Source organism: Mobula birostris, chromosome 11 (assembly GCF_030028105.1).
Source record: "Mobula birostris isolate sMobBir1 chromosome 11, sMobBir1.hap1, whole genome shotgun sequence".
Lineage (NCBI taxonomy): Eukaryota > Metazoa > Chordata > Chondrichthyes > Myliobatiformes > Myliobatidae > Mobula > Mobula birostris.
The window spans coordinates 49,778,617-49,797,914 of NC_092380.1; the positions used below are offsets into that span (position 1 = coordinate 49,778,617).

The following is a 19,298-nucleotide window of genomic DNA, read 5'->3' on the forward strand; positions in this document are numbered from 1 at the left end:
ACATAGAAACATAGAAAATAGGTGCAGGAGTAGACCGTTCAGCCCTTCGAGCCTGCACCGCCATTTATTATGATCATGGCTGATCATCCAACTCAGAACCCCGCCCCAGCCTTCCCTCCATACCCCCTGATCCCCATAGCCACAAGGGCCATATCTAACTCCCTCTTAAATATAGCCAATGACTGGCCTCAACTGTTTCCTGTGGCAGAGAATTCCACAGATTCACCACTCTCTGTGTGAAGAAGTTTTTCCTAATCTCGGTCCTAAAAGGCTTCCCCTTTATCCTCAAACTGTGGCCCCTCGTTCTGGACTTCCCCAACATTGGGAACAATCTTCCTGCATCTAGCCTGTCCAATCCCTTTAGGATTTTATACGTTTCAATCAGATCCCCCCTCAATCTTCTAAATTCCAACGAGTACAAGCCCAGTTCATCCAGTCTTTCTTCATATGAAAGTCCTGCCATCCCAGGAATCAATCTGGTGAACCTTCTTTGTACTCCCTCTATGGCAAGGATGTCTTTCCTCAGATTAGGGGACCAAAACTGCACACAATACTCCAGGTGTGGTCTCACCAAGGCCTTGTACAACTGCAGTAGTACCTCCCTGCTCCTGTACTCGAATCCTCTCGCTATAAATGCCAGCATACCATTCGCCTTTTTCACCACCTGCTGTACCTGCATGCCCACTTTCAATGACTGGTGTATAATGACACCCAGGTCTTGTTGCACCTCTCCTTTTCCTAATCGGCCGCCATTCAGATAATCTGTTTTCCTATTTTTGCCACCAAAGTGGATAACTTCACATTTATCCACATTAAATTGCATCTGCCATGAATTTGCCCACTCACCCAACCTATCCAAGTCACCCTGCATCCTCTTAGCATCCTCCTCACAGCTAACACTGCCACCCAGCTTCGTGTCATCCGCAAACTTGGAGATGCTGCATTTGATTCCCTCATCCAAGTCATTAATATATATTGTAAACAACTGGGGTCCCAGCACTGAGCCTTGCGGTACCCCACTAGTCACCGCCTGCCATTCTGAAAAGGTCCCGTTTATTCCCACTCTTTGCTTCCTGTCTGCTAACCAATTCTCCATCCACATCAATACCTTACCCCCAATACCGCGTGCTTTAAGTTTGCACACTAATCTCCTGTGTGGGACCTTGTCAAAAGCCTTTTGAAAATCCAAATATACCACATCCACTGGTTCTCCCCTATCCACTCTACTAGTTACATCCTCAAAAAATTCTATGAGATTCGTCAGACATGATTTTCCTTTCACAAATCCATGCTGACTTTGTCCGATGATTTCACCGCTTTCCAAATGTGCTGTTATCACATCTTTGATAACTGACTCCAGCAGTTTCCCCACCACCGACGTTAGGCTAACTGGTCTATAATTCCCCGGTTTCTCTCTCCCTCCTTTTTTAAAAAGTGGGGTTACATTAGCCACCCTCCAATCCTCAGGAACTAGTCCAGAATCTAACGAGTTTTGAAAAATTATCACTAATGCATCCACTATTTCTTGGGCTACTTCCTTAAGCACTATAGGATGCAGACCATCTGGCCCTGGGGATTTATCTGCCTTCAATCCCTTCAATTTACCTAACACCACTTCTCTACTAATATGTATTTCACTCAGTTCCTCCATCTCACTGGACCCTCTGTCCCCTACTATTTCTGGAAGATTATTTATGTCCTCCTTAGTGAAGACAGAACCAAAGTAATTATTCAATTGGTCTGCCATGTCCTTGCTCCCCATAATCAATTCACCTGTTTCTGTCTGTAGGGGACCTACATTTGTCTTTACCAGTCTTTTCCTTTTCACATATCTATAAAAGCTTTTACAGTCTGTTTTTATGTGCCCTGCCAGTTTTCTCTCATAATCTTTTTTCCCCTTCCTAATTAAGCCCTTTGTCCTCCTCTGCTGAACTCTGAATTTCTCCCAGTCCTCAGGTGAGCCACTTTCTCTGGCTAATTTGTATGCTGCTTCTTTGGAATTGATACTATCCCTAATTTCTCTTGTCAGCCACGGGTGCACTACCTTCCTTGATTTATTCTTTTGCCAAACTGGGATGAACAATTGTTATAGTTCATCCATGCAACCTTTAAATGCTTGCCATTGCATATCCTTTAAGTGTCATTTGCCAGTCTATCTTAGCTAATCACGTCTCATACCTTCAAAGTTACCCCTCTTTAAGTTCAGAACCTTTGTTTCTGAATTAACTACGTCACTCTCCATCTTAATGAAGAATTCCACCATATTATGGTCACTCTTACCTAAGGGGCCTCTCACAACAAGATTGCTAATTAACCCTTCCTCATTGCTCAAAACCCAGTCCAGAATAGCCTGCTCTCTAGTTGGTTCCTCGACATGTTGGTTCAAAAAACCATCCCGCATACATTCCAAGAAATTCTCTTCCTTAGCACCTTTACCAATTTGGTTCACCCAATCTACATGTAGATTGAAGTCACCCATTATAACTGCTGTTCCTTTATTGCACACATTTCTAATTTCCTGTTTAATACCATCTCCGACCTCACTACTACTGTTAGGTGGCCTGTACACAACTCCCACCAGCGTCTTCTGCCCCTTAGTGTTACGCAGCTCTACCCATATCGATTCCACATCTTCCCGGCTTATGTCCTTCCTTTCTATTGCGTTAATCTCTTCTTTAACCAGCAACGCCACCCCACCTCCCCTTCCGTCATGTCTATCCCTCCTGAATATTGAATATCCCTGAACGTTGAGCTCCCATCCTTGGTCACCCTGGAGCCATGTCTCTGTGATCCCAACTATATCATAATCATTAATAACAATCTGCACTTTTAATTCATCCACCTTATTACGAATGCTCCTTGCATTGACACACAAACCCTTCAGGCGCTCTTTTACAACTCTCTTAGCCCTTATACAATTATGTTGAAAAGTGGCCCTTTTTAATGCTTGCCCTGGATTTGTCCGCTTGCCACTTTTACTTTTCTCCTTAGTACTTTTTGCTTCTACCCTCACTTTACACCCCTCTGTCTCTCTGCACTGGTTCCCATCCCCCTGTTGTGAACTAACCTCCTCACGCCTAGCCTCTTTAATTTGATTCCCACCCCCAACCATTCTAGTTTAAAGTCACCTCAGTAGCCCTCGCTAATCTCCCTGCCAGGATATTGGTCCCCCTAGGATTCAAGTGTAACTAATGTAGGTCTTCGTAACAGTGAGGTGTCGTAAAGCAAACGTTCGGAAAACGGGGGCCATCTGTATCATCTGAAATTTGCTTAATTTCCATCTGTATAGGTTTTCTCAAAGTGTGTGCTAGGAAATATTAGGAACAAGGTTCTCCAACATGTGTCAATAATGAGTCCATCAGTAGATGTAGTTGCATCTCTCAAAGTTTGGGTTTTCTATGCTTGTGTGCCTGGGCTCGACTGTTTGAGATCATCAGTAGTGCACCTCTTTTTTTAAAAAATGTATATATAAATACTTTGCCTTGGAAATAATTCTAATGGTTAATTTTGATAGCACACATACTTTAGAGTGTGGTGTTCATGGATTATCAGTAATTGATCATTAGGGTGGAGGGATATGTGATTTTGGAAAAAGTAAATTGCATCGATGTGGGCCAAGAAGTTTCTTAAAGGCTAATTTCATTGAAGTGGATTACTTCTAAAACGTCTGTTATTTTTATTCCAGAAAAATAAGTGGCTAGTTGATATAATTAGAATTCAAAAATCAAAAGGAGAGCAAAACAAAACTGCTCTTTTAATTCTTCTGTGCAAAGGGGCCCTTAAATGTTAATGACCATGTTGTTTTCTCGTGAATGTTTGATTTGGAATCTTTCAAGTTTCTAAAGACAGTTGATAAGTTAAAAGTACTTAGATTTTTTTCTGGCCCTGATTCCCCATCTCAGATGGGCAATGCTCAATTATTCATCGGTAAGTATCTGATAATTCGTTATTTGGTTGTATTGGAAATCCCAATGGTTGGGCATCCAACTTGCAAATTGGTTATTTGTTATCTGTGGGCTTATTGTCTACAGATCTACACACTCACAGGTAAATTGTTTATTACTAGGAGGATGGGTTGTGTTATGTGACTGGAGCAGGCGTTGAGGTTGGAAAATTTGAGTCTGGTGGTTGGGCCAGCTACTGGGCTACTTAAAGTGAAATGTAAACCAATATTTTCAACTTGGAATTCACCAGGGCCGCCTTTAAATTCACTGGGTTCACTAGCAAGTATATGCTACAATGAGACATGTTTTATGAAGCAAAAAGGAAGTTGTTAAAGCTAAAGAAATTAATCAGCAATCTGGTAAATCTGCTCGTCTGGCACCACCTAAGTCCTGATATTGCTGGAATATCAGAGGTGTTCTCTAGTTGTTGATATGACTGGTGACAACTTTATGCAGGGATGTTAGTGATCTGGTATGGTTTTTTTTGCAGAAATTTGTGAAGTCTTGGCCCAAGTGACAGTAGATTTATTAGCCTCAACTGTAATGCAACCATTTAAGAATTTATAGTTTCAAGTTTAGTTGTCTTTTCAGATACTAGGACCGCCTCTTAAAATGATGAATCTGGGTAGTTCTAGGATGTGGTTATTATTTGGCAATTGTATGTCAGGGGCTCCTAAATTATAAACGCCTCAGTTTAAATACACTTAACTGAGTTGGCTGATGCAGTCAACTTATGACTAAAAGCCAAGGTCCCATTTTCATAATTGATCTCTTTTAGTGATCTTTTAGGCAACCAGCAATATTCATTTTTGAAAACATTATTTCAGTGCATTCTTCAGTTAAGACAAGGCCACTTCTACTCCATTGGCATGTGTTGAAGGAGATGAACAAAGTAGTGTAGTAAATAGGAATAAGAATTAAAACAAACTGTTAAAAAATATTTATTGGTCAGCCAGCATCTGTGGTGAAAAGTGAACTTTAATGGGCTAGTTCAAGTTTTGCCTAATCCATCCCAAGCCATGTGTTGGTTGGTCATGCTGCTGTGAAGATTTCACCACTGATTTTAATCATCCTTCTGTGATAAATTGAACTGGAAACTGTTTCTGTCCGTCTATGAGGTGGTGCAGATAGCAAGCAGCATGGAAACCTTGAGTCGCAGAAGCTGATGGCTCAACACCCCCTCCCCTCCACCTGTAATGAACTGCTGCCTTTTGGTAGCTTGTTGCTGTCAAGGAAAATTTTTTATGTTTTTGAATAATTTTGATATTCAGATTTTTAAAAGCAGTTTAAGTAAATGAACAATAATTGAATATTTTGGACAATTAAAATAGCTTAATGCATTTTGAAACAAACAAAAAACAGCATTTTAACAAACGATTATATGTTTTACTGAAAGTTAGTGACTCACATCCTTACATCTATTTGAGTAGGAACTGGTGATATAAAACTGAGTTTGGCTATTAAGTGCTTTCAACTTTTCATATGTTGAAACTCCTACAGGCCAGTTACAAGTTAATTGAGTTACTGAGGTGTTGTAGTGTCTGATCATGAATGTTAATTGCTGCTAAGAATTTCTGGTGTTCCTGGCGTTTAAAAGAAAGTATTTATCACTACTTTTCAGAAGTAGTTTATTTTTAGTGGATATTCTAGAAAACAAATGCCAGAAGGTACATCAATGTAAAGGAGGTTTGTGATATTTCTTTTTTACTCTTGGGAGTTTAACTTCGTCTGTTCACTGAATTAGTGGTTTGTAGCTACTAGACAGATGTTTTAGGAGTTAAAAATGAGCATCATTGACAGTAAAGATTGAGTTTTTAAAAAATTTATTATTTGAATCCTTTGTGTGCACATTGGAATGAATCTGGAAACATTTGAAATTTGTTTTTCCAGTTCTACAGAATTATTGAGATTTTCTTTATTGATGAGTATTTCATGAAATGACATGAATTGCACCATGTTTGGTTGCTAAGTTTTAAATGATGTATTTGTTTCTGGTGCCTTGAAGCACAGTGCCTATAAAAAGTATCCCCCCCCCCCCCCCCACCAAACCCTGGAAGTTTTTATGTTTTATTGTTTTACAATATTGAATCACAGTGGATTTAATTTGGCTTTTTTTTTGACACTGATCAATAGAAAAAGACTCTTTCATATCAAAGTGAAATCAGATCTCTGCAAAGATGTGAAGTCGAGTTGAGGACTTCTGTCTGTCACAGTTGACCATGGATATTGCATCCTAGCTTTCTAGAAACGCAGGTCTGGGCAATATGATATGGTGAGCAAGCTGTTGCCCATGTAGCAAGCTGTCCATCTCCGTGCATCTGATGAACCCAAAGGAACGGCAGAGACCCATACAGTTTGATGCCAGCAGTGTCACAGGAGTTGCTAGTCAGCATTGAACTCAATGTAGGACTGCCTTATGGATACCAGTTCCAGATTTTTCCCTCTGGGTTTACTCCCGAAGCTTTCCCCATGAGTTGGTATAGCTGCAAGACAGTGGAGGTTTGAGATCAATGTTTTCCTTCTAGATGGAGCTGCCAACTACAGTTGACGAGCCCCATCTGCCCAAAGCAACTGGTTTTAAGGCACCAGTACCCCACCTTTGCCCCTTATCTTGTCAGTAGAAATGGTTCCGCTGGGCGTAATAGCTAAGCCACACATGAAGGCTAGGAGCCTGGCTTGGTTGTCAGAGGTTATTTGAGGTGTACGCCATTGGGAGCTTTTAATAGGTATTGGGAGCTTATCCCCATTACCACCCCTGGCTATAACAGCCTTAAATTAATTATAAATATAAAACACAAAATAATTGCGTAACCCTTAATATGACACAGAGAATCATCACTGGTGCAGCCAATTGGTATTAGAAGTCACATAATTAGTTCAATGGAGATCTGTTTTTGGAGACCTGTGTGCAGTCAAGGTGTTTCATTTGATTGTAGTAAAAATACACCTGTATCTGGAAGGTCCAACTGCTGGTGAGTCAGTATCCTGGTAAAATCTGCACCATGAAGACAAAATAACACTCCAGGCAACTCTGCAAAAAAGTTATTGAAAAGCCCAAGTCACAAGTCACTGAATATCCCTTGGAGTACAGTTAAGTCAATCATCAAGAAATGGAAAGAATACGGCACAGCTGTAAATTTGCCTGGAGCTGGTTGTCCTCAAAAACTGAGTGACCGTGCAGGAAGGGGACTAAGGAGGGAGCCACCAAGAGACCTGTGACAATAGATCAAGGTGGCATTGCGTATGGCGGCCATGTTGCGAGCTCTGTTCAGACTTTACAGTATACTGCCAATTTCTGCAATTTCCTTCGTATTTCTTGTTCAAGTAGCTGATAGTCACATCGGATATGATAGACTGACTCTTTTGAACATCGGTAAGATGGCACTAACCCACTACGTGCTGCCTTTTCTACACTGGGAGCCCGCGTTTACGCGATCCATGGGAAACTCCCTTATTACACCACCACTAACTCGGAAGTGGTGCCGGAGGTGAGGGAGAATGGCTGGTGTCCTGGTGAGGTTGAGATAGCGTGTTAATCGGCCGCTGCTCTCCAGCGTACTCCTGGCTAATGTTCAGTCCCTGGACAATGAGCTGTGCGAACTGAGAGCCAGAATCTCCAGGAAACAAAGGAATCTACCGTTTTGTGCTTCTTGGAGACCTGGCTGATGGAGGAGATACCGGATCATGCCTTTGAGCCCTCTGGGTTCTCCCCCAGGCGGACAAATCAAAAAAACCTCCATGGGAAGAGTAAAGGAGGTGGGGTATGCTTCATGGTCAATAATGCTTGGTGTGCCCCCCCCCCCCCCCCCCAGAATATGCATGCCCTCAAATCCTTTTGTTCCCCAGATCTGGAGTACCTTGTGTTGCTGTGTAGACCTTTCTGGCTGCATAGGGAGTTCATGGCTGCTGTTCTCACAGCTATGTCTATTCTGCCGCAGGCTGATACTGACCTGGTTCTCAAGGAACTGTACGAGACCATCAGCACCCTGGAGACTGCACATCCAGAGGCTGCCTTCATTGTCGCCGGTGACTATAATCGAGCGTCACTGTCTGAAGTCTCTCCGAAGTTTTATCAACACATCTAGGTGAGCACATGGGATGATAGCATACTCGATCACTGCTACTCTGCCTTCCGCAATGCTTGCAAAGTGCTCCTTCACCCATTGTTTGGAAAGTTGGTTCACCTCCATCTTGCTGATTGTACAAGCAGAAGCTGAAACAAGAGGTTGCAATAGTTAAAACTGTCGGTCCAACCAGTCAATCTCCATGTTGCAGGACTGCTTTGATGATGTCAACTGGAATGTCTTTCATGATGAGGATATCTTCGAGTTCCTGGAAGGGGTCATGAGCTTCATCTGGAAGTGCATCAGAGATATTGGCCCCCAGAAATCGGCCAGGGTCTATCCAAGCCAGAAACCCTGGATCAACAGTTCTATGCAAACAGTACTTATCGTGCAACACAGAGCTGACATTGCTGGTAATCAGCAAGAGCTCAAGAAATGCAGCTACGATCTACATGAAGTTATCAAGGCAGCAAAACGACAATATAGGGACAAGATCCAGACACAACTCTCCACCAACAGCACATGCAACTTATGGCAAGATCTGCACACCATCAGACTTCAAAGCTAAGTGCAGTGGTCCTGCCAACATTGCTGCCTCTCTCCCGGATGAGCCAAATCTTTTTTGCGTTTGGTTCAATATTGTCAACACTGAGCCCTTGAGGAGAACTGCCGAAGCGACCTGCACCTTGGTCCCCTCTGAGGCTGAAGTACACAGGTGTTTCCAACAAGTGGACAGTCGCAAGGCTGCGGGACCAGATGACATCCCAGGGTGGGTACTCAGAGTGTGTACGGCACAACTGGCAGGTGTGTTTACAGACATTTTTAATCTCTTCTTCTTCCAGTGTAGCGTGTCCTCCTGCTTCAAAAAATCCACCATTGTCCCTGTACCTTAAAAAAAAAAAAAAAAAAAAAAAAAAAAAAAAAACCACCACCAAGGTAACATGTCTAAATGACTGGTGGCCTGTCACACTCACCTCAATAATAAGCAAATGCTTTGAGAGGCTGGTCAAGGACTACATCTGCAGCATGCTACCACCCACACTGGACCCTCTACAACCGAACGACAGATGACGCAATAGCCACAGCTCTACACACCAATCTGGATGCTTATGTGAGAATGCTGTTCTTAGACTACAGCTGAGCATTCAACACCGTAATTCCCTCCAGGCTTGACAAGAAGCTCAGAGAACTCGGCCTTCACCCTGCCTTGTGCAACTAGATCCTGGACTTCCTGTTAGATCGCTGGCAGGTGGTAAGAGTGGGCTCCCTCATCCCCACCCCTCTAACCCTCAACACAGGTGCCCCTCAGGTGTGTGTCCTAAGCCCCTCTCTTACTCTCTGTACATCGATGACTGTGTTGCCACCCACAGCTCCAATCTGCTAATTAAATTTGCTAAGAATACTGCAATGATTGACCTTATCTCAAGTAATAATGAGACAGCCTACAGAGAAGAAGTCATCATCCTGACACAGTGGTGAAAATGAAACAACCTCACAAAAACAAAGGAGTTGGTTGAGGACTATAGGAGGAATGGACATAGGCTAACCCCTATTGACATCAATGGATCTGGGGTTGAGAGGGTGAATGGCTTTAAGTTCCTCAGCATACACATCACTGAGGATCTCACGTGGTCTGTACATACTGGCTGTTGGTGAAAAAAGCACAACAGCACCTCTTTCACCTCAGATGGTTGAAGAAGTTTGGCATGGGTCCCAAAACTCTAAAGGACTTTCTACAGGGGCACAATTGAGAGCATCCTGACTGGTTGCATCACTGCCTGGTATGGGAACTGTACTTCCCTCAATCGCAGGACTCTGCAGAGGGTGATGCGGACAGCCCAGCATGTCCGTGGATGTGATCTTCCCACGATTCAGGACATTTACAGAGACAGGTGTGTAAAAAGGGTCTGAAGGATCGTTGGGGACCCAAGTCACGCCAACCACAAAGTGTTCGAGGTGCTACCATCCAGGAAGCGGTACTGCAGCATGAAAGCCAGGACCAACAGGCTTCAGGACCAGGCCATCAGACTGATTAATTCATGCTGATACAATTGTATTTCTATGCTATATTGACTGTCCTGTTGTACATGCTATTTATTACAAATTACTATAAATTGCACATTGCACATTTAGATGGAGATGTAATGTAAAGATTTTTACTCCTCGTGTGTGAAGGATGTAAGTAATAAAGTCAATTCAATTCAATTCGATTCAATACCACTCACACTCTGGAGGAGTTACAAGCTTCAGTGGCTGAGATATGAGAGAATGCACATTCAGCTACTGTTGCCCAGGTGCTTCACCAGTCGCAGCTGGGAAAAAAACTCGCATGAATTCTCAGCTAGTTTGCCAGAAGGCATGTGTGAGACTCTGAAGTCAGCTGGAAGAAGGTTCTTTAGTCTGATGAAACCAAAATTGAGCTTTTTGGCCATCAGACTATATGCTATTTTTAGCATAAGCCAAACACTGCACATCATTAAAATCACACCATCCCTACCAGGAAGCATGGTGATGGCTGCATAATTCTGTGGGGATGCTTCACTGCAGCAGGCCCTGGAAGGCTGTGAAGGTAGAGGGTAAATAGAATGCAGCAAAATGCAGGGAAATCCTGGGGGAAAATCTGATGCAGTCTGCAAGAGAACTGTGACTTGGGACAAGATTTGTTTTCCAGCAAGACAATGACCGCGAGCATAAAGCCAAAGTTACACAGAAATGGCTTAAAAATAACAAAGTTAATACCCTGGGGTGGCCAAGTCGGAGTCCAGACCTCAATTCAATTGAGAATTTGTGGCTAAACTTGAAAAGGGCTGTTCGCTTGAGCAGTCTGGCAAAGAAAAATGGTAAAAAATTGTAGTGTCCAGATTTGCAAAACTGATATAAGATCTGTCCACACACTCAAAGCTGTAATTGCTGCCAAAGGTGCATCTACTAAGTATTGACTTGAAGGGGGTGAATACTTATGCAATCAATTACTTTGTGTTTTATATTTGTAATTAATTTAGATCACGTTGTAGAGATCTGTTTTCACTTTGACATGAGTCTTTTTCTGTTATCAGTGTCAAAAAAAGTCAAATTAAATCCACTGTGATTCAATGTTGCTAACCCAATAAAACCTGAAAACTTCCAACTTTGATGAGCACTGTTACTGCTGCTGTGGGTGCTGATGATTTTTGGTGCTGAACCATTTGTTGCACTAAACAAAATGTATAGAGATGGCTTTTGCTCCATTCTGTTCATAACTTTTAGGACATTTTATTTATAAAAGGAGGAAATTGAAATTGCTGAGGTAGAATAATGATAGACTGTTCATACCTAGTGTCTGTCAGGTTGGTATTTTCTTTGTTCATTTTTAGATCTGGAGTGTTGTCTTGATGTGAGTTGGCAACAGCACATGACGAACATTGAGCTCTATAACAACCTACTGATGCTCTCCACTAAAATCGAGGTGAGAAGACTGCAACTAGCGGGACACTGTTTACGCCACCCCGAGCTACCTGCCACCTTAGTCATCATGTGGGAGCCCAAGCATGGGAGGATGAACCCTGGACGCCCTCCCAAAACTATGGTCAACACGCTCCTAGAAGATAGTGGCACGGCTAATGTAGATGAACTGAACACACTGATGAGGGAGAGGGAGAAGTGGAGAGTCCGTCATCGTGCCTGACGCCGGCCCCCTAGGCCTGAGTCGACGTAGTAGTAGTTATGTTATCAACTAACAAGGGAACTGGATCTGCAGTTCATTGACCTTTGGCTTATATGAGAAACTGAAATGATTGGAGCTACGGGGAGGTAGTCACTCATGGGTTGCAGGAGGCAGGTAAATAAGTGACAATCAGGAAAGGGAAGGGAAATGGGCAGCCAGTACAGATTACCCCTGTGGCCATTCCCCTCAATAATAAGTATACCGTATTGGATACTGTTGAGAGGGTTGACCTACCTGGGGGAGGAGGGGGGAAGCAGCAGCAACCGAGTCTCTGGCATTGTGGCTCAGAAGTGAAAGGGGGAGAAGAGGACTGCAGTAGTGATCAGGGATTCCATAGTTAGAGAACTTGACTCAAGATTCTGTGGATGTGATAAACACCTGGATAATATGTTGCCTCCCAGGTGCCAGGATTGAGGGACAGCTCGGATCTGATTCATGACATTCTAACGGGTTAGGGTGCACAGCCAAAAGTCTTGACATGTATTGACACTAATGATATAGGCAGGAAAAGCGAGGAGGTCCTGAAGAGCAAATCTAGAGAGCTAGGTAGAAGGCTGAAAAGTAGGGCCTCCAGGATTGCAATCTCTGAATTGCTGCCTGTGCCACACACCAGTGAGGGTAATATTGGATGAGTTGGCAGATGAATGTGTGGCTGAGAAACTGGTGAAGGGGTGCAAGGTTTCAGATTTCTGGATCTTTGGGATCTCTTAGGGATGTTATGACCTGTATAAAAGGGACGAGTTGCACCTGAATCAATGTCCTTGCAATCAGATTTGCTAGAACTGTTGGAGAGGGTTTAAACTAATTTGGCAGAGGAATGGGAACCGGACTATTGGTTTTCAAACAGAGGTAGTGTGTAGTGAGATGGTCAGGACGGACAGGCAGACATTAGAGCAAAATTGCAGTCAGTGGAATGAGTTGCACTGTATTAAGGGGACAGAATTGAAAAGGGTGACTGACAGTTGACTGAAGGAGTTGTATTTTGAATAAGCGCACATTACAGGATAAGGTAGACCTTGTAGCACAGTTAGGCATTGGCAGGTGGACATTGTAGACATCATGGCTGAAAGAAGATTATAATTGGGAGCTTAACATCCAAGGATATGCGTTGCAAGGAAAGGACAGGCAAGTTGGCAGAGGGGTTGAAATGAATTCAATTCCTTAGAAAGAGGTTACATAGGATTGGAATATATAGAATCCTAGTGGACAGTGTTCAGAAATTGCAAGGGTAAAAAGACGGATAGATGTTATGTATGGGCCTCCGAACAGTAGCCAGAATGTGGGCTAAAATTACAATGGGAGATAAAAAAGACATGTCAAAAGGACAATGTTACAATTGCAATGGGGAATTTGCGTATGTAGGTAGATTGAGAAAATCAGGTTGGTACTGTATCCCAGGACAGAGAATTTGTCGAATGCCTATGAAAGGGCTTTTTAGAGCAGCATTCTATTATCTTGGATGTTTTTCATGTGATCAGAAGACCTTGTTGGACTTTGTAATCTAGAATACTATAAATCCGGTTCCTTGGCGAGACTGACGGTAGATGGGTTGGTGTGGGGTTCAAAAGGAAATTTGAAAGGACGTGCAACAAGAAGTTCAGCATAGCTGTTTCAGATTAAGTGTGAGTACTTTGCAAAAGAGTTGCCTATTCTGTGTTTGGTCTAACCAAAGTAAAGTAGGCCACGTCTCTAGCACAATGCAATAGAACAAATTAAAAGAGAAGCAATTAAGTGTGCACCTCAGCAGGGCCCTGGAAGACTGTGGCGCATGGCCAAGTGGTTAAGGCGTCGGTCTAGTGATCTGAAGGTCGCTAGTTCGAGCCTCAGCTGAGGCAGCCTGTTGTATCCTTGAGCAAAGCACTTAACCACACATTGCTCTGCGACGACACTGGTGCCCAGCTGCATAGGTCCTAATGCCCTTCCCTTGGACACACCGGTGGCGTGGAGATGGGCAACTGCCGGTCTTCCATACAACCTTGCCCAGGCCTGCGCCCTGGAAACCTTCCAAGGCGCAAATCCATGGTCTCACGAGACTAACGGATGCCTATTCTATTCTGTTCAGCAGGGAAAGCTATTTAGGTCTCTGGGTGGTGGTGAGAGAAGTTGTGCAGGGTTAAGTGTTGCATTGCTGTGGTTGCAGGGGGATGTGCAAGAGATGGGGAGTGGTGCATGGGAAGAGTTGTGTGTACCAGAGCGTCCTGATGTGAATGATCCTGCAGAATGACACAGGAGAAGGGAAAATGTTACTGCTGGTAGAATCCTATTAGAGCTGTTAGAAGTATAGATTGAGCTTTATACAGAAGCAAATTGGGTGCAAGGTGACGAGCGGGGAACTCTTATCTCCAGCCTGGGGGAGGGTAAGAGCAGATATGCAAGAAATGGATTGTAAAAACGCAAACAACAGGAATTCTGCAGATGCTGGAAATTCAAGCAACACACGTCAAAAGTTGCTGGTGAACACAGCAGGCCAGGCAGCATCTCTAGGAAGAGGTACAGTTGACGTTTCAGGCTGAGACCCTTTGTCAGGACTAACTGAAGCAAGAGTTAGTAAGAGATTTGAGAGGGGGAGGGGGAGATCCAAAATGATAGGAGAAGACAGGAGGGGGAGGGATGGAGCCAAGAGCTGGACAGGTGATTGGCAAAGGGGATATGAGAGGATCATGGAACAGGAGAAGAAATGGATTGGATGTTTATAACCATATCATGCCATCAGTATGGAATGCTGCAGATTTTCTCCTCTTGTGGATGTCTTTCAAAGGCTGCGTTTAATGTATAAAAGCTACGATTTTTGTTGAGCATTATCTTAACAATTTCTACTGTTGGAAACAATGCCACATTCCTACAGCAGTGATCATGCTGTAAACATCAGCACGATATCCCCTCAAATCTTCAGTTGCTGCTTTATGTCATGATAAAAAGAAAGAACTTTTTAATCTATGTTTCAGTAAGTTGTCATCTTTGTTTCTGTTGCAAGGCCTAATCAGAAGTTTTACATTTTAAAAGCTCAAGCTTCATTGTGCATGAGTTCATTTTCTTTGAGCATTTCCACTCTTTATTGTCAAATATTTTTCATCCAGTGTTGAAAGTAATGGTCAATAACAAATCACAAACAAGAGAAAATCTGCAGATGCTGGAAATTCAAGCAACACACCTAACACACCAAATGCTGGGGAAACTCAGCAGGCCAGGCAGCATCTGTGGAAAAGGGCTGAAACACATGAACAGGACTGGAGAAAAAAAAGGACAAGGAGTAGAGTTAAAAGGTGGGGAGGGGAGAGGGACAAACACAAGGTGATAGGTGAAACCTATCTCTCACCTTACACCTCCTTCCTCACTACCATTCAGGGCCCCAAATAGTCCTTCCAGGTAAGGCAGTACTTCACCTGTGAGACTGCTGGGATCATATCCTGTGTCTGGTAGTCCTGGTGTGGCCCCCGTATATCGGTGAGACCCAGTATAGATTGGAAGACCATTTCGCCGAGCACCTATGCTCCGTCTGCCAGAAAAAGCATGATCTCCCAGTGGCCACCCATTTTAATTCACTTTCCAGTCCCATTCTGATGCATCTATCCATGGCCGCCTCTAATGTCACGATGAGGCCACGCTCAGGTTGGAGGAACAACACCTTAAGTTCTATCTGGGTAGCCTCCAACCTGATGGCGTGAACATTGATTTCTCGAACTTCCAGTAATGTGTTTCTCCCTCCCCTCTCCCCGCCTTTTAACTCTACTCATCTTTTTTTTCATCCAGTCTGGCTGCAGGATTTCGGTCCGAAATGTTGACTGTACTCTTTTCCATAGATGCTGCTTGGCCTGCTGAGTTCCTCCGGCATTTTGTGTGTGTTGGTTAATAACAAATGTTTTATTCAGTCTAAAACACAATGTACTTTCACAACTGAACATAATTCTTTTTATTTCAGGAAAAAAAAATGAGTCAACGCTCCATGATTTATAATCTATTTAATGAATTCAAATATTTGCTCATTGTGTTGGATTTCCTCATGATGATCCGATCACCACATTGTTATGCTAATCTGCTGGTCATTGGAAGGTTGCTCTGTTTTTCAAGAATCAGAATTCTATGATGGATGCCTACAGGGGCTCCTCCCATTTGAGAACAAATCTCCAATCTTTGGAATGCATTCCACCAGGAGTGACTGTGGGGCACTGGCAAAACCAGTGCCTGAGAACCAATTTGGACATAGTAAAGAAATGGAATGCTTGCAAATCAGTGTACTACCAAAAAAATGCAAGTAAACATCAAGAACACAAGAAATTCTGCAAATGCTGGAAATCCAAAGCAACACACACAAAATACTGGAGGAACTCAGCAGATCAAGCAGCATCCATGGAAATGAATAAATAGTCATCGTTCAGGCTGAGATCTTTCTTTGGGACTGGAAAAGAAGAGCGATGATGCCAGAGTAAAAAGGTGGGGGATGGGTAAGAAGGATAGCAAGAAGGTGATAGGTGAAGCCAGGTGGATAGGAAAAGCATCAAGGTTGTTTTGCAATTTCTGAAAATTACTGTGTTAAGACATGCCTACAAATTGAGCACATGCCCTTCATGTTGTTTTCGACGCAGTGACTGTACTCACAGTACTCAATATGCTAGCAATGTTTTGTCTATATTCTCGGAATTTGCAGCCTGTCCAGTGTCTTGTTTCCTTTTCATACCGAGGCTTTTTAAAAGCACACTCAAGTGTTTCGTAGAATTTATAGAAGTCATTCATTAATAGGGATTTGCTTAAATAACAACAGGCTGTTTATTTACTGCTAAGTACAGCAGCAAATGTAATTTTGTCCTTATTTCAAGGGCATGGGATGGAGGTTAAAAGTATGGAATTCCAACTGTACAAGGATTTGGTGAAACTACATCTAGAAAGCTGTGAATAATTTGAGACCCTCTAGTTTTTTAAAAAAAAAGACGCCATCTCATTAGCAGTTTGCTTGAGTGTTCCTGGGTATGGAAGGGTTGCTCTGCAAAGAAAGGTAAACAGGTTTGAATGCTGCTCATTGAAGTTGAGAAGAAAGGGGGATGATCTTAGGTTTTTGAGATCTAAATAGGGTAAATGGTAAGAGAATATTTTCTGTCATGGGAAAGGTTGAGATGTGGCAGAATTCCTTCTTTGAGGTTGAGTGCCTTGGGAACTCTGGTTATAACGCTGTGGGGAGCAAGTCCTTGTGCATACTTAAGGCTGAGATAGATTTATCCTTGTAAAGCAATCAAGGATGATGGAAATGGGCAAGCAGTATCAGACCAGCCATCATCCTATTGAATAGCAGCACAGGCTTGAGGGGCTGGATGGCCCACTCTTTTTCTTTCTATAAGTTTTGTTTCCTCCCAAGTAAATTTCTTATTTTTCTAACTAAAAGTAGTCAATATACAGTAATGTTGAGTGGATTCATCTACATTGATTTGATTTTAGGAACCTACTTTTTTGTATTTTCCTTATTTTATCTCACATTTCCCAGAAAGTGAACGGTGGTAATAATGCGAGGTATGGAAAATTTGAAATTCAATTGCAAGACATTTAAAGAAGCAAACTAGTTCAACGTAAAAACATCTTCACTGAATTCCTGATATTTCATTTAAGATAAATTATCATAACTAATGATCTTACAACAAGAATGTTAATATACTGTAAAGCTTAATAGTACAGGTGTCCCCCACTTTTTGAACGTTCGCTTTACGAAACCTCACTGTTACGAAAGACCTACATTAGTACCCTGTTTTCGCTTTCAGAAGGTGTTTCCACTGTTATGAAAAAAAAGCAGCGCGTGATAAAAGGCAGCACACGCCCCGAGCAGCCGCTCTCCCCCGGATTCGGAACGGCATTGCTTTAACACGTGCCTGTGAGCAGCCGTTTGCAAGATGAGTTCTAAGGTATCGGAAAAGCCTAAAAGAGCTCGTAAGGGTGTTACACTTAGCGTAAAACTAAACATAATTAAGCGTTTTGATCTTGGTGAACGAAGTAAGGACAACGTGAGTTTGGCTTGTGGAAGCTGACGAACATGATGTTGAAGAGGTTTTGGCACCCCATGACCAAGAACTGACAGATGAAGAGCTGATGCAATTGGAAGAAAAAAGGATAACGATCGAAACCGAATGAGTAATGATAAAGTACGACTTTAATTTTGAAAGGGTACGTCGGTTTAGGGGATATTTGCAGGATGGTTTGAGTCCTTACAAAGAACTGTGTGATAGAAAAATGCGCGAGGCTGAGCAGTCAAGCAAGCCTTCCACATCAGCCATAGCAGACGACAAACCTTGACCTTCAACATCGAGGTGGGCAGAGATAGGAGAAGATGAGCTGCCTGCTCTAATGGAAACAGATGATGACGAGATGACACCCCAGTGTCCCACCACCCCAACCCCCAGGCCACGGACAGATACCGATTCGCGGAGAATGCAACGGTAACTGGGAGCCACACAGCACATCTTTAAGAAAAAAGCCGAAGTAAACATGCTAATTAATTAGGTGCTGCTGACATGTAATTGTCAGTCCAAATCAGAGACAACGCAATCGGAAATCGACACTGGTCTGGGCTGACAATTACGTGCCGGACGGCACCTAATTAATTAGCATGTTTGTTTCGGCTTTTTTCTTACAGATGTGCTGTGTGCATCCTGGCTACCGCTGGAGTCTTGCATGCTTCGCGGCAATGTATTAGTCGGCAGCCCGGAGTGTGGGGGCCACTGCACCACCCAACCTGCGATGACTCAGTCTAACACACCAACATCAGTGTGCTCGGCACTGTCCCGATTCCGGTAAGTGATATTACACTGCACATACATTATTTCTACTTTATATCGGCTGTGTATTTTTATGTGTTATTTGGTATGATTTGGCAGCTTCATAGCCTAAAGGTTACTGGAGAGCGCTTGCGCTGTGTTTTTGCCAACAGCACTTGCGTGAGCTTTTCTGCCGACGGCGCTTGTGTGAGATTTTCGCTACGGAGAACAGTTCAGTAATAGAAACATAGAAACATAGAAAATAGGTGCAGGAGTAGGCCATTCGGCCCTTCGAGCCTGCACCACCATTTATTATGATCATGGCTGATCATCCAACTTAGAACCCTGCACCAGCCTTCCCTCCATACCCTCTGATCCCCCTAGCCACAAGGGCCATATCTAACTCCCTCTTAAATATAGCCAGTGAACTGGCCTCAACTGTTTCCTGTGGCAGAGAATCCCACAGATTCACCACTCTCTGTGTGAAGAAGTTTTTCCTAATCTCAGTCCTAAAAGGCTTCGCCTTTATCCTCAAACCGTGACCCCTCGTTCTGGACTTCCCCAACATCGGGAACAATCTTCCTGCATCTAGCCTGTCCAATCCCTTTAGGATTTTATACGTTTCAATCAGATCCCCCCTGATTGTGGAAAAGTATTTCTACTTTATATAGGCTGTGTATTTATCATATCATTCCTGTTTTTACTATATGTTACTGTTATTTTAGGTCTTATGTGTTATTTAGCATGATTTGGTAGGTTATTTTTGGGTCAGCGAACACAAAATTTTCCCATATAAATAAATGGTAATTACTTCTTCCTTTACGACATTTCGGCTTACGAACTGTTTCATAGG

General features: G+C 43.0%; 1 protein-coding gene across 8 annotated transcripts in view; it reads left to right on the top strand.

Annotated features, from left to right (window-relative positions):
* phf21aa (PHD finger protein 21Aa) overlaps nucleotides 1-19,298 on the top strand; it is a 385,951-nt gene that overhangs the window by 157,005 nt on the left and 209,648 nt on the right. Inside the window, exon 1 of one of the 8 annotated variants that reach the window (XM_072272214.1) lies at nucleotides 11,383-11,453. The exons of the other annotated variants lie outside the window; for them this stretch is intronic. Coding sequence (XP_072128315.1) covers nucleotides 11,400-11,453 — 54 coding nt within the window. The 5' untranslated portion in view covers nucleotides 11,383-11,399. Of the gene's footprint in view, nucleotides 1-11,382; nucleotides 11,454-19,298 lie in introns of those variants that run through there. 8 annotated transcript variants of the gene reach the window in all.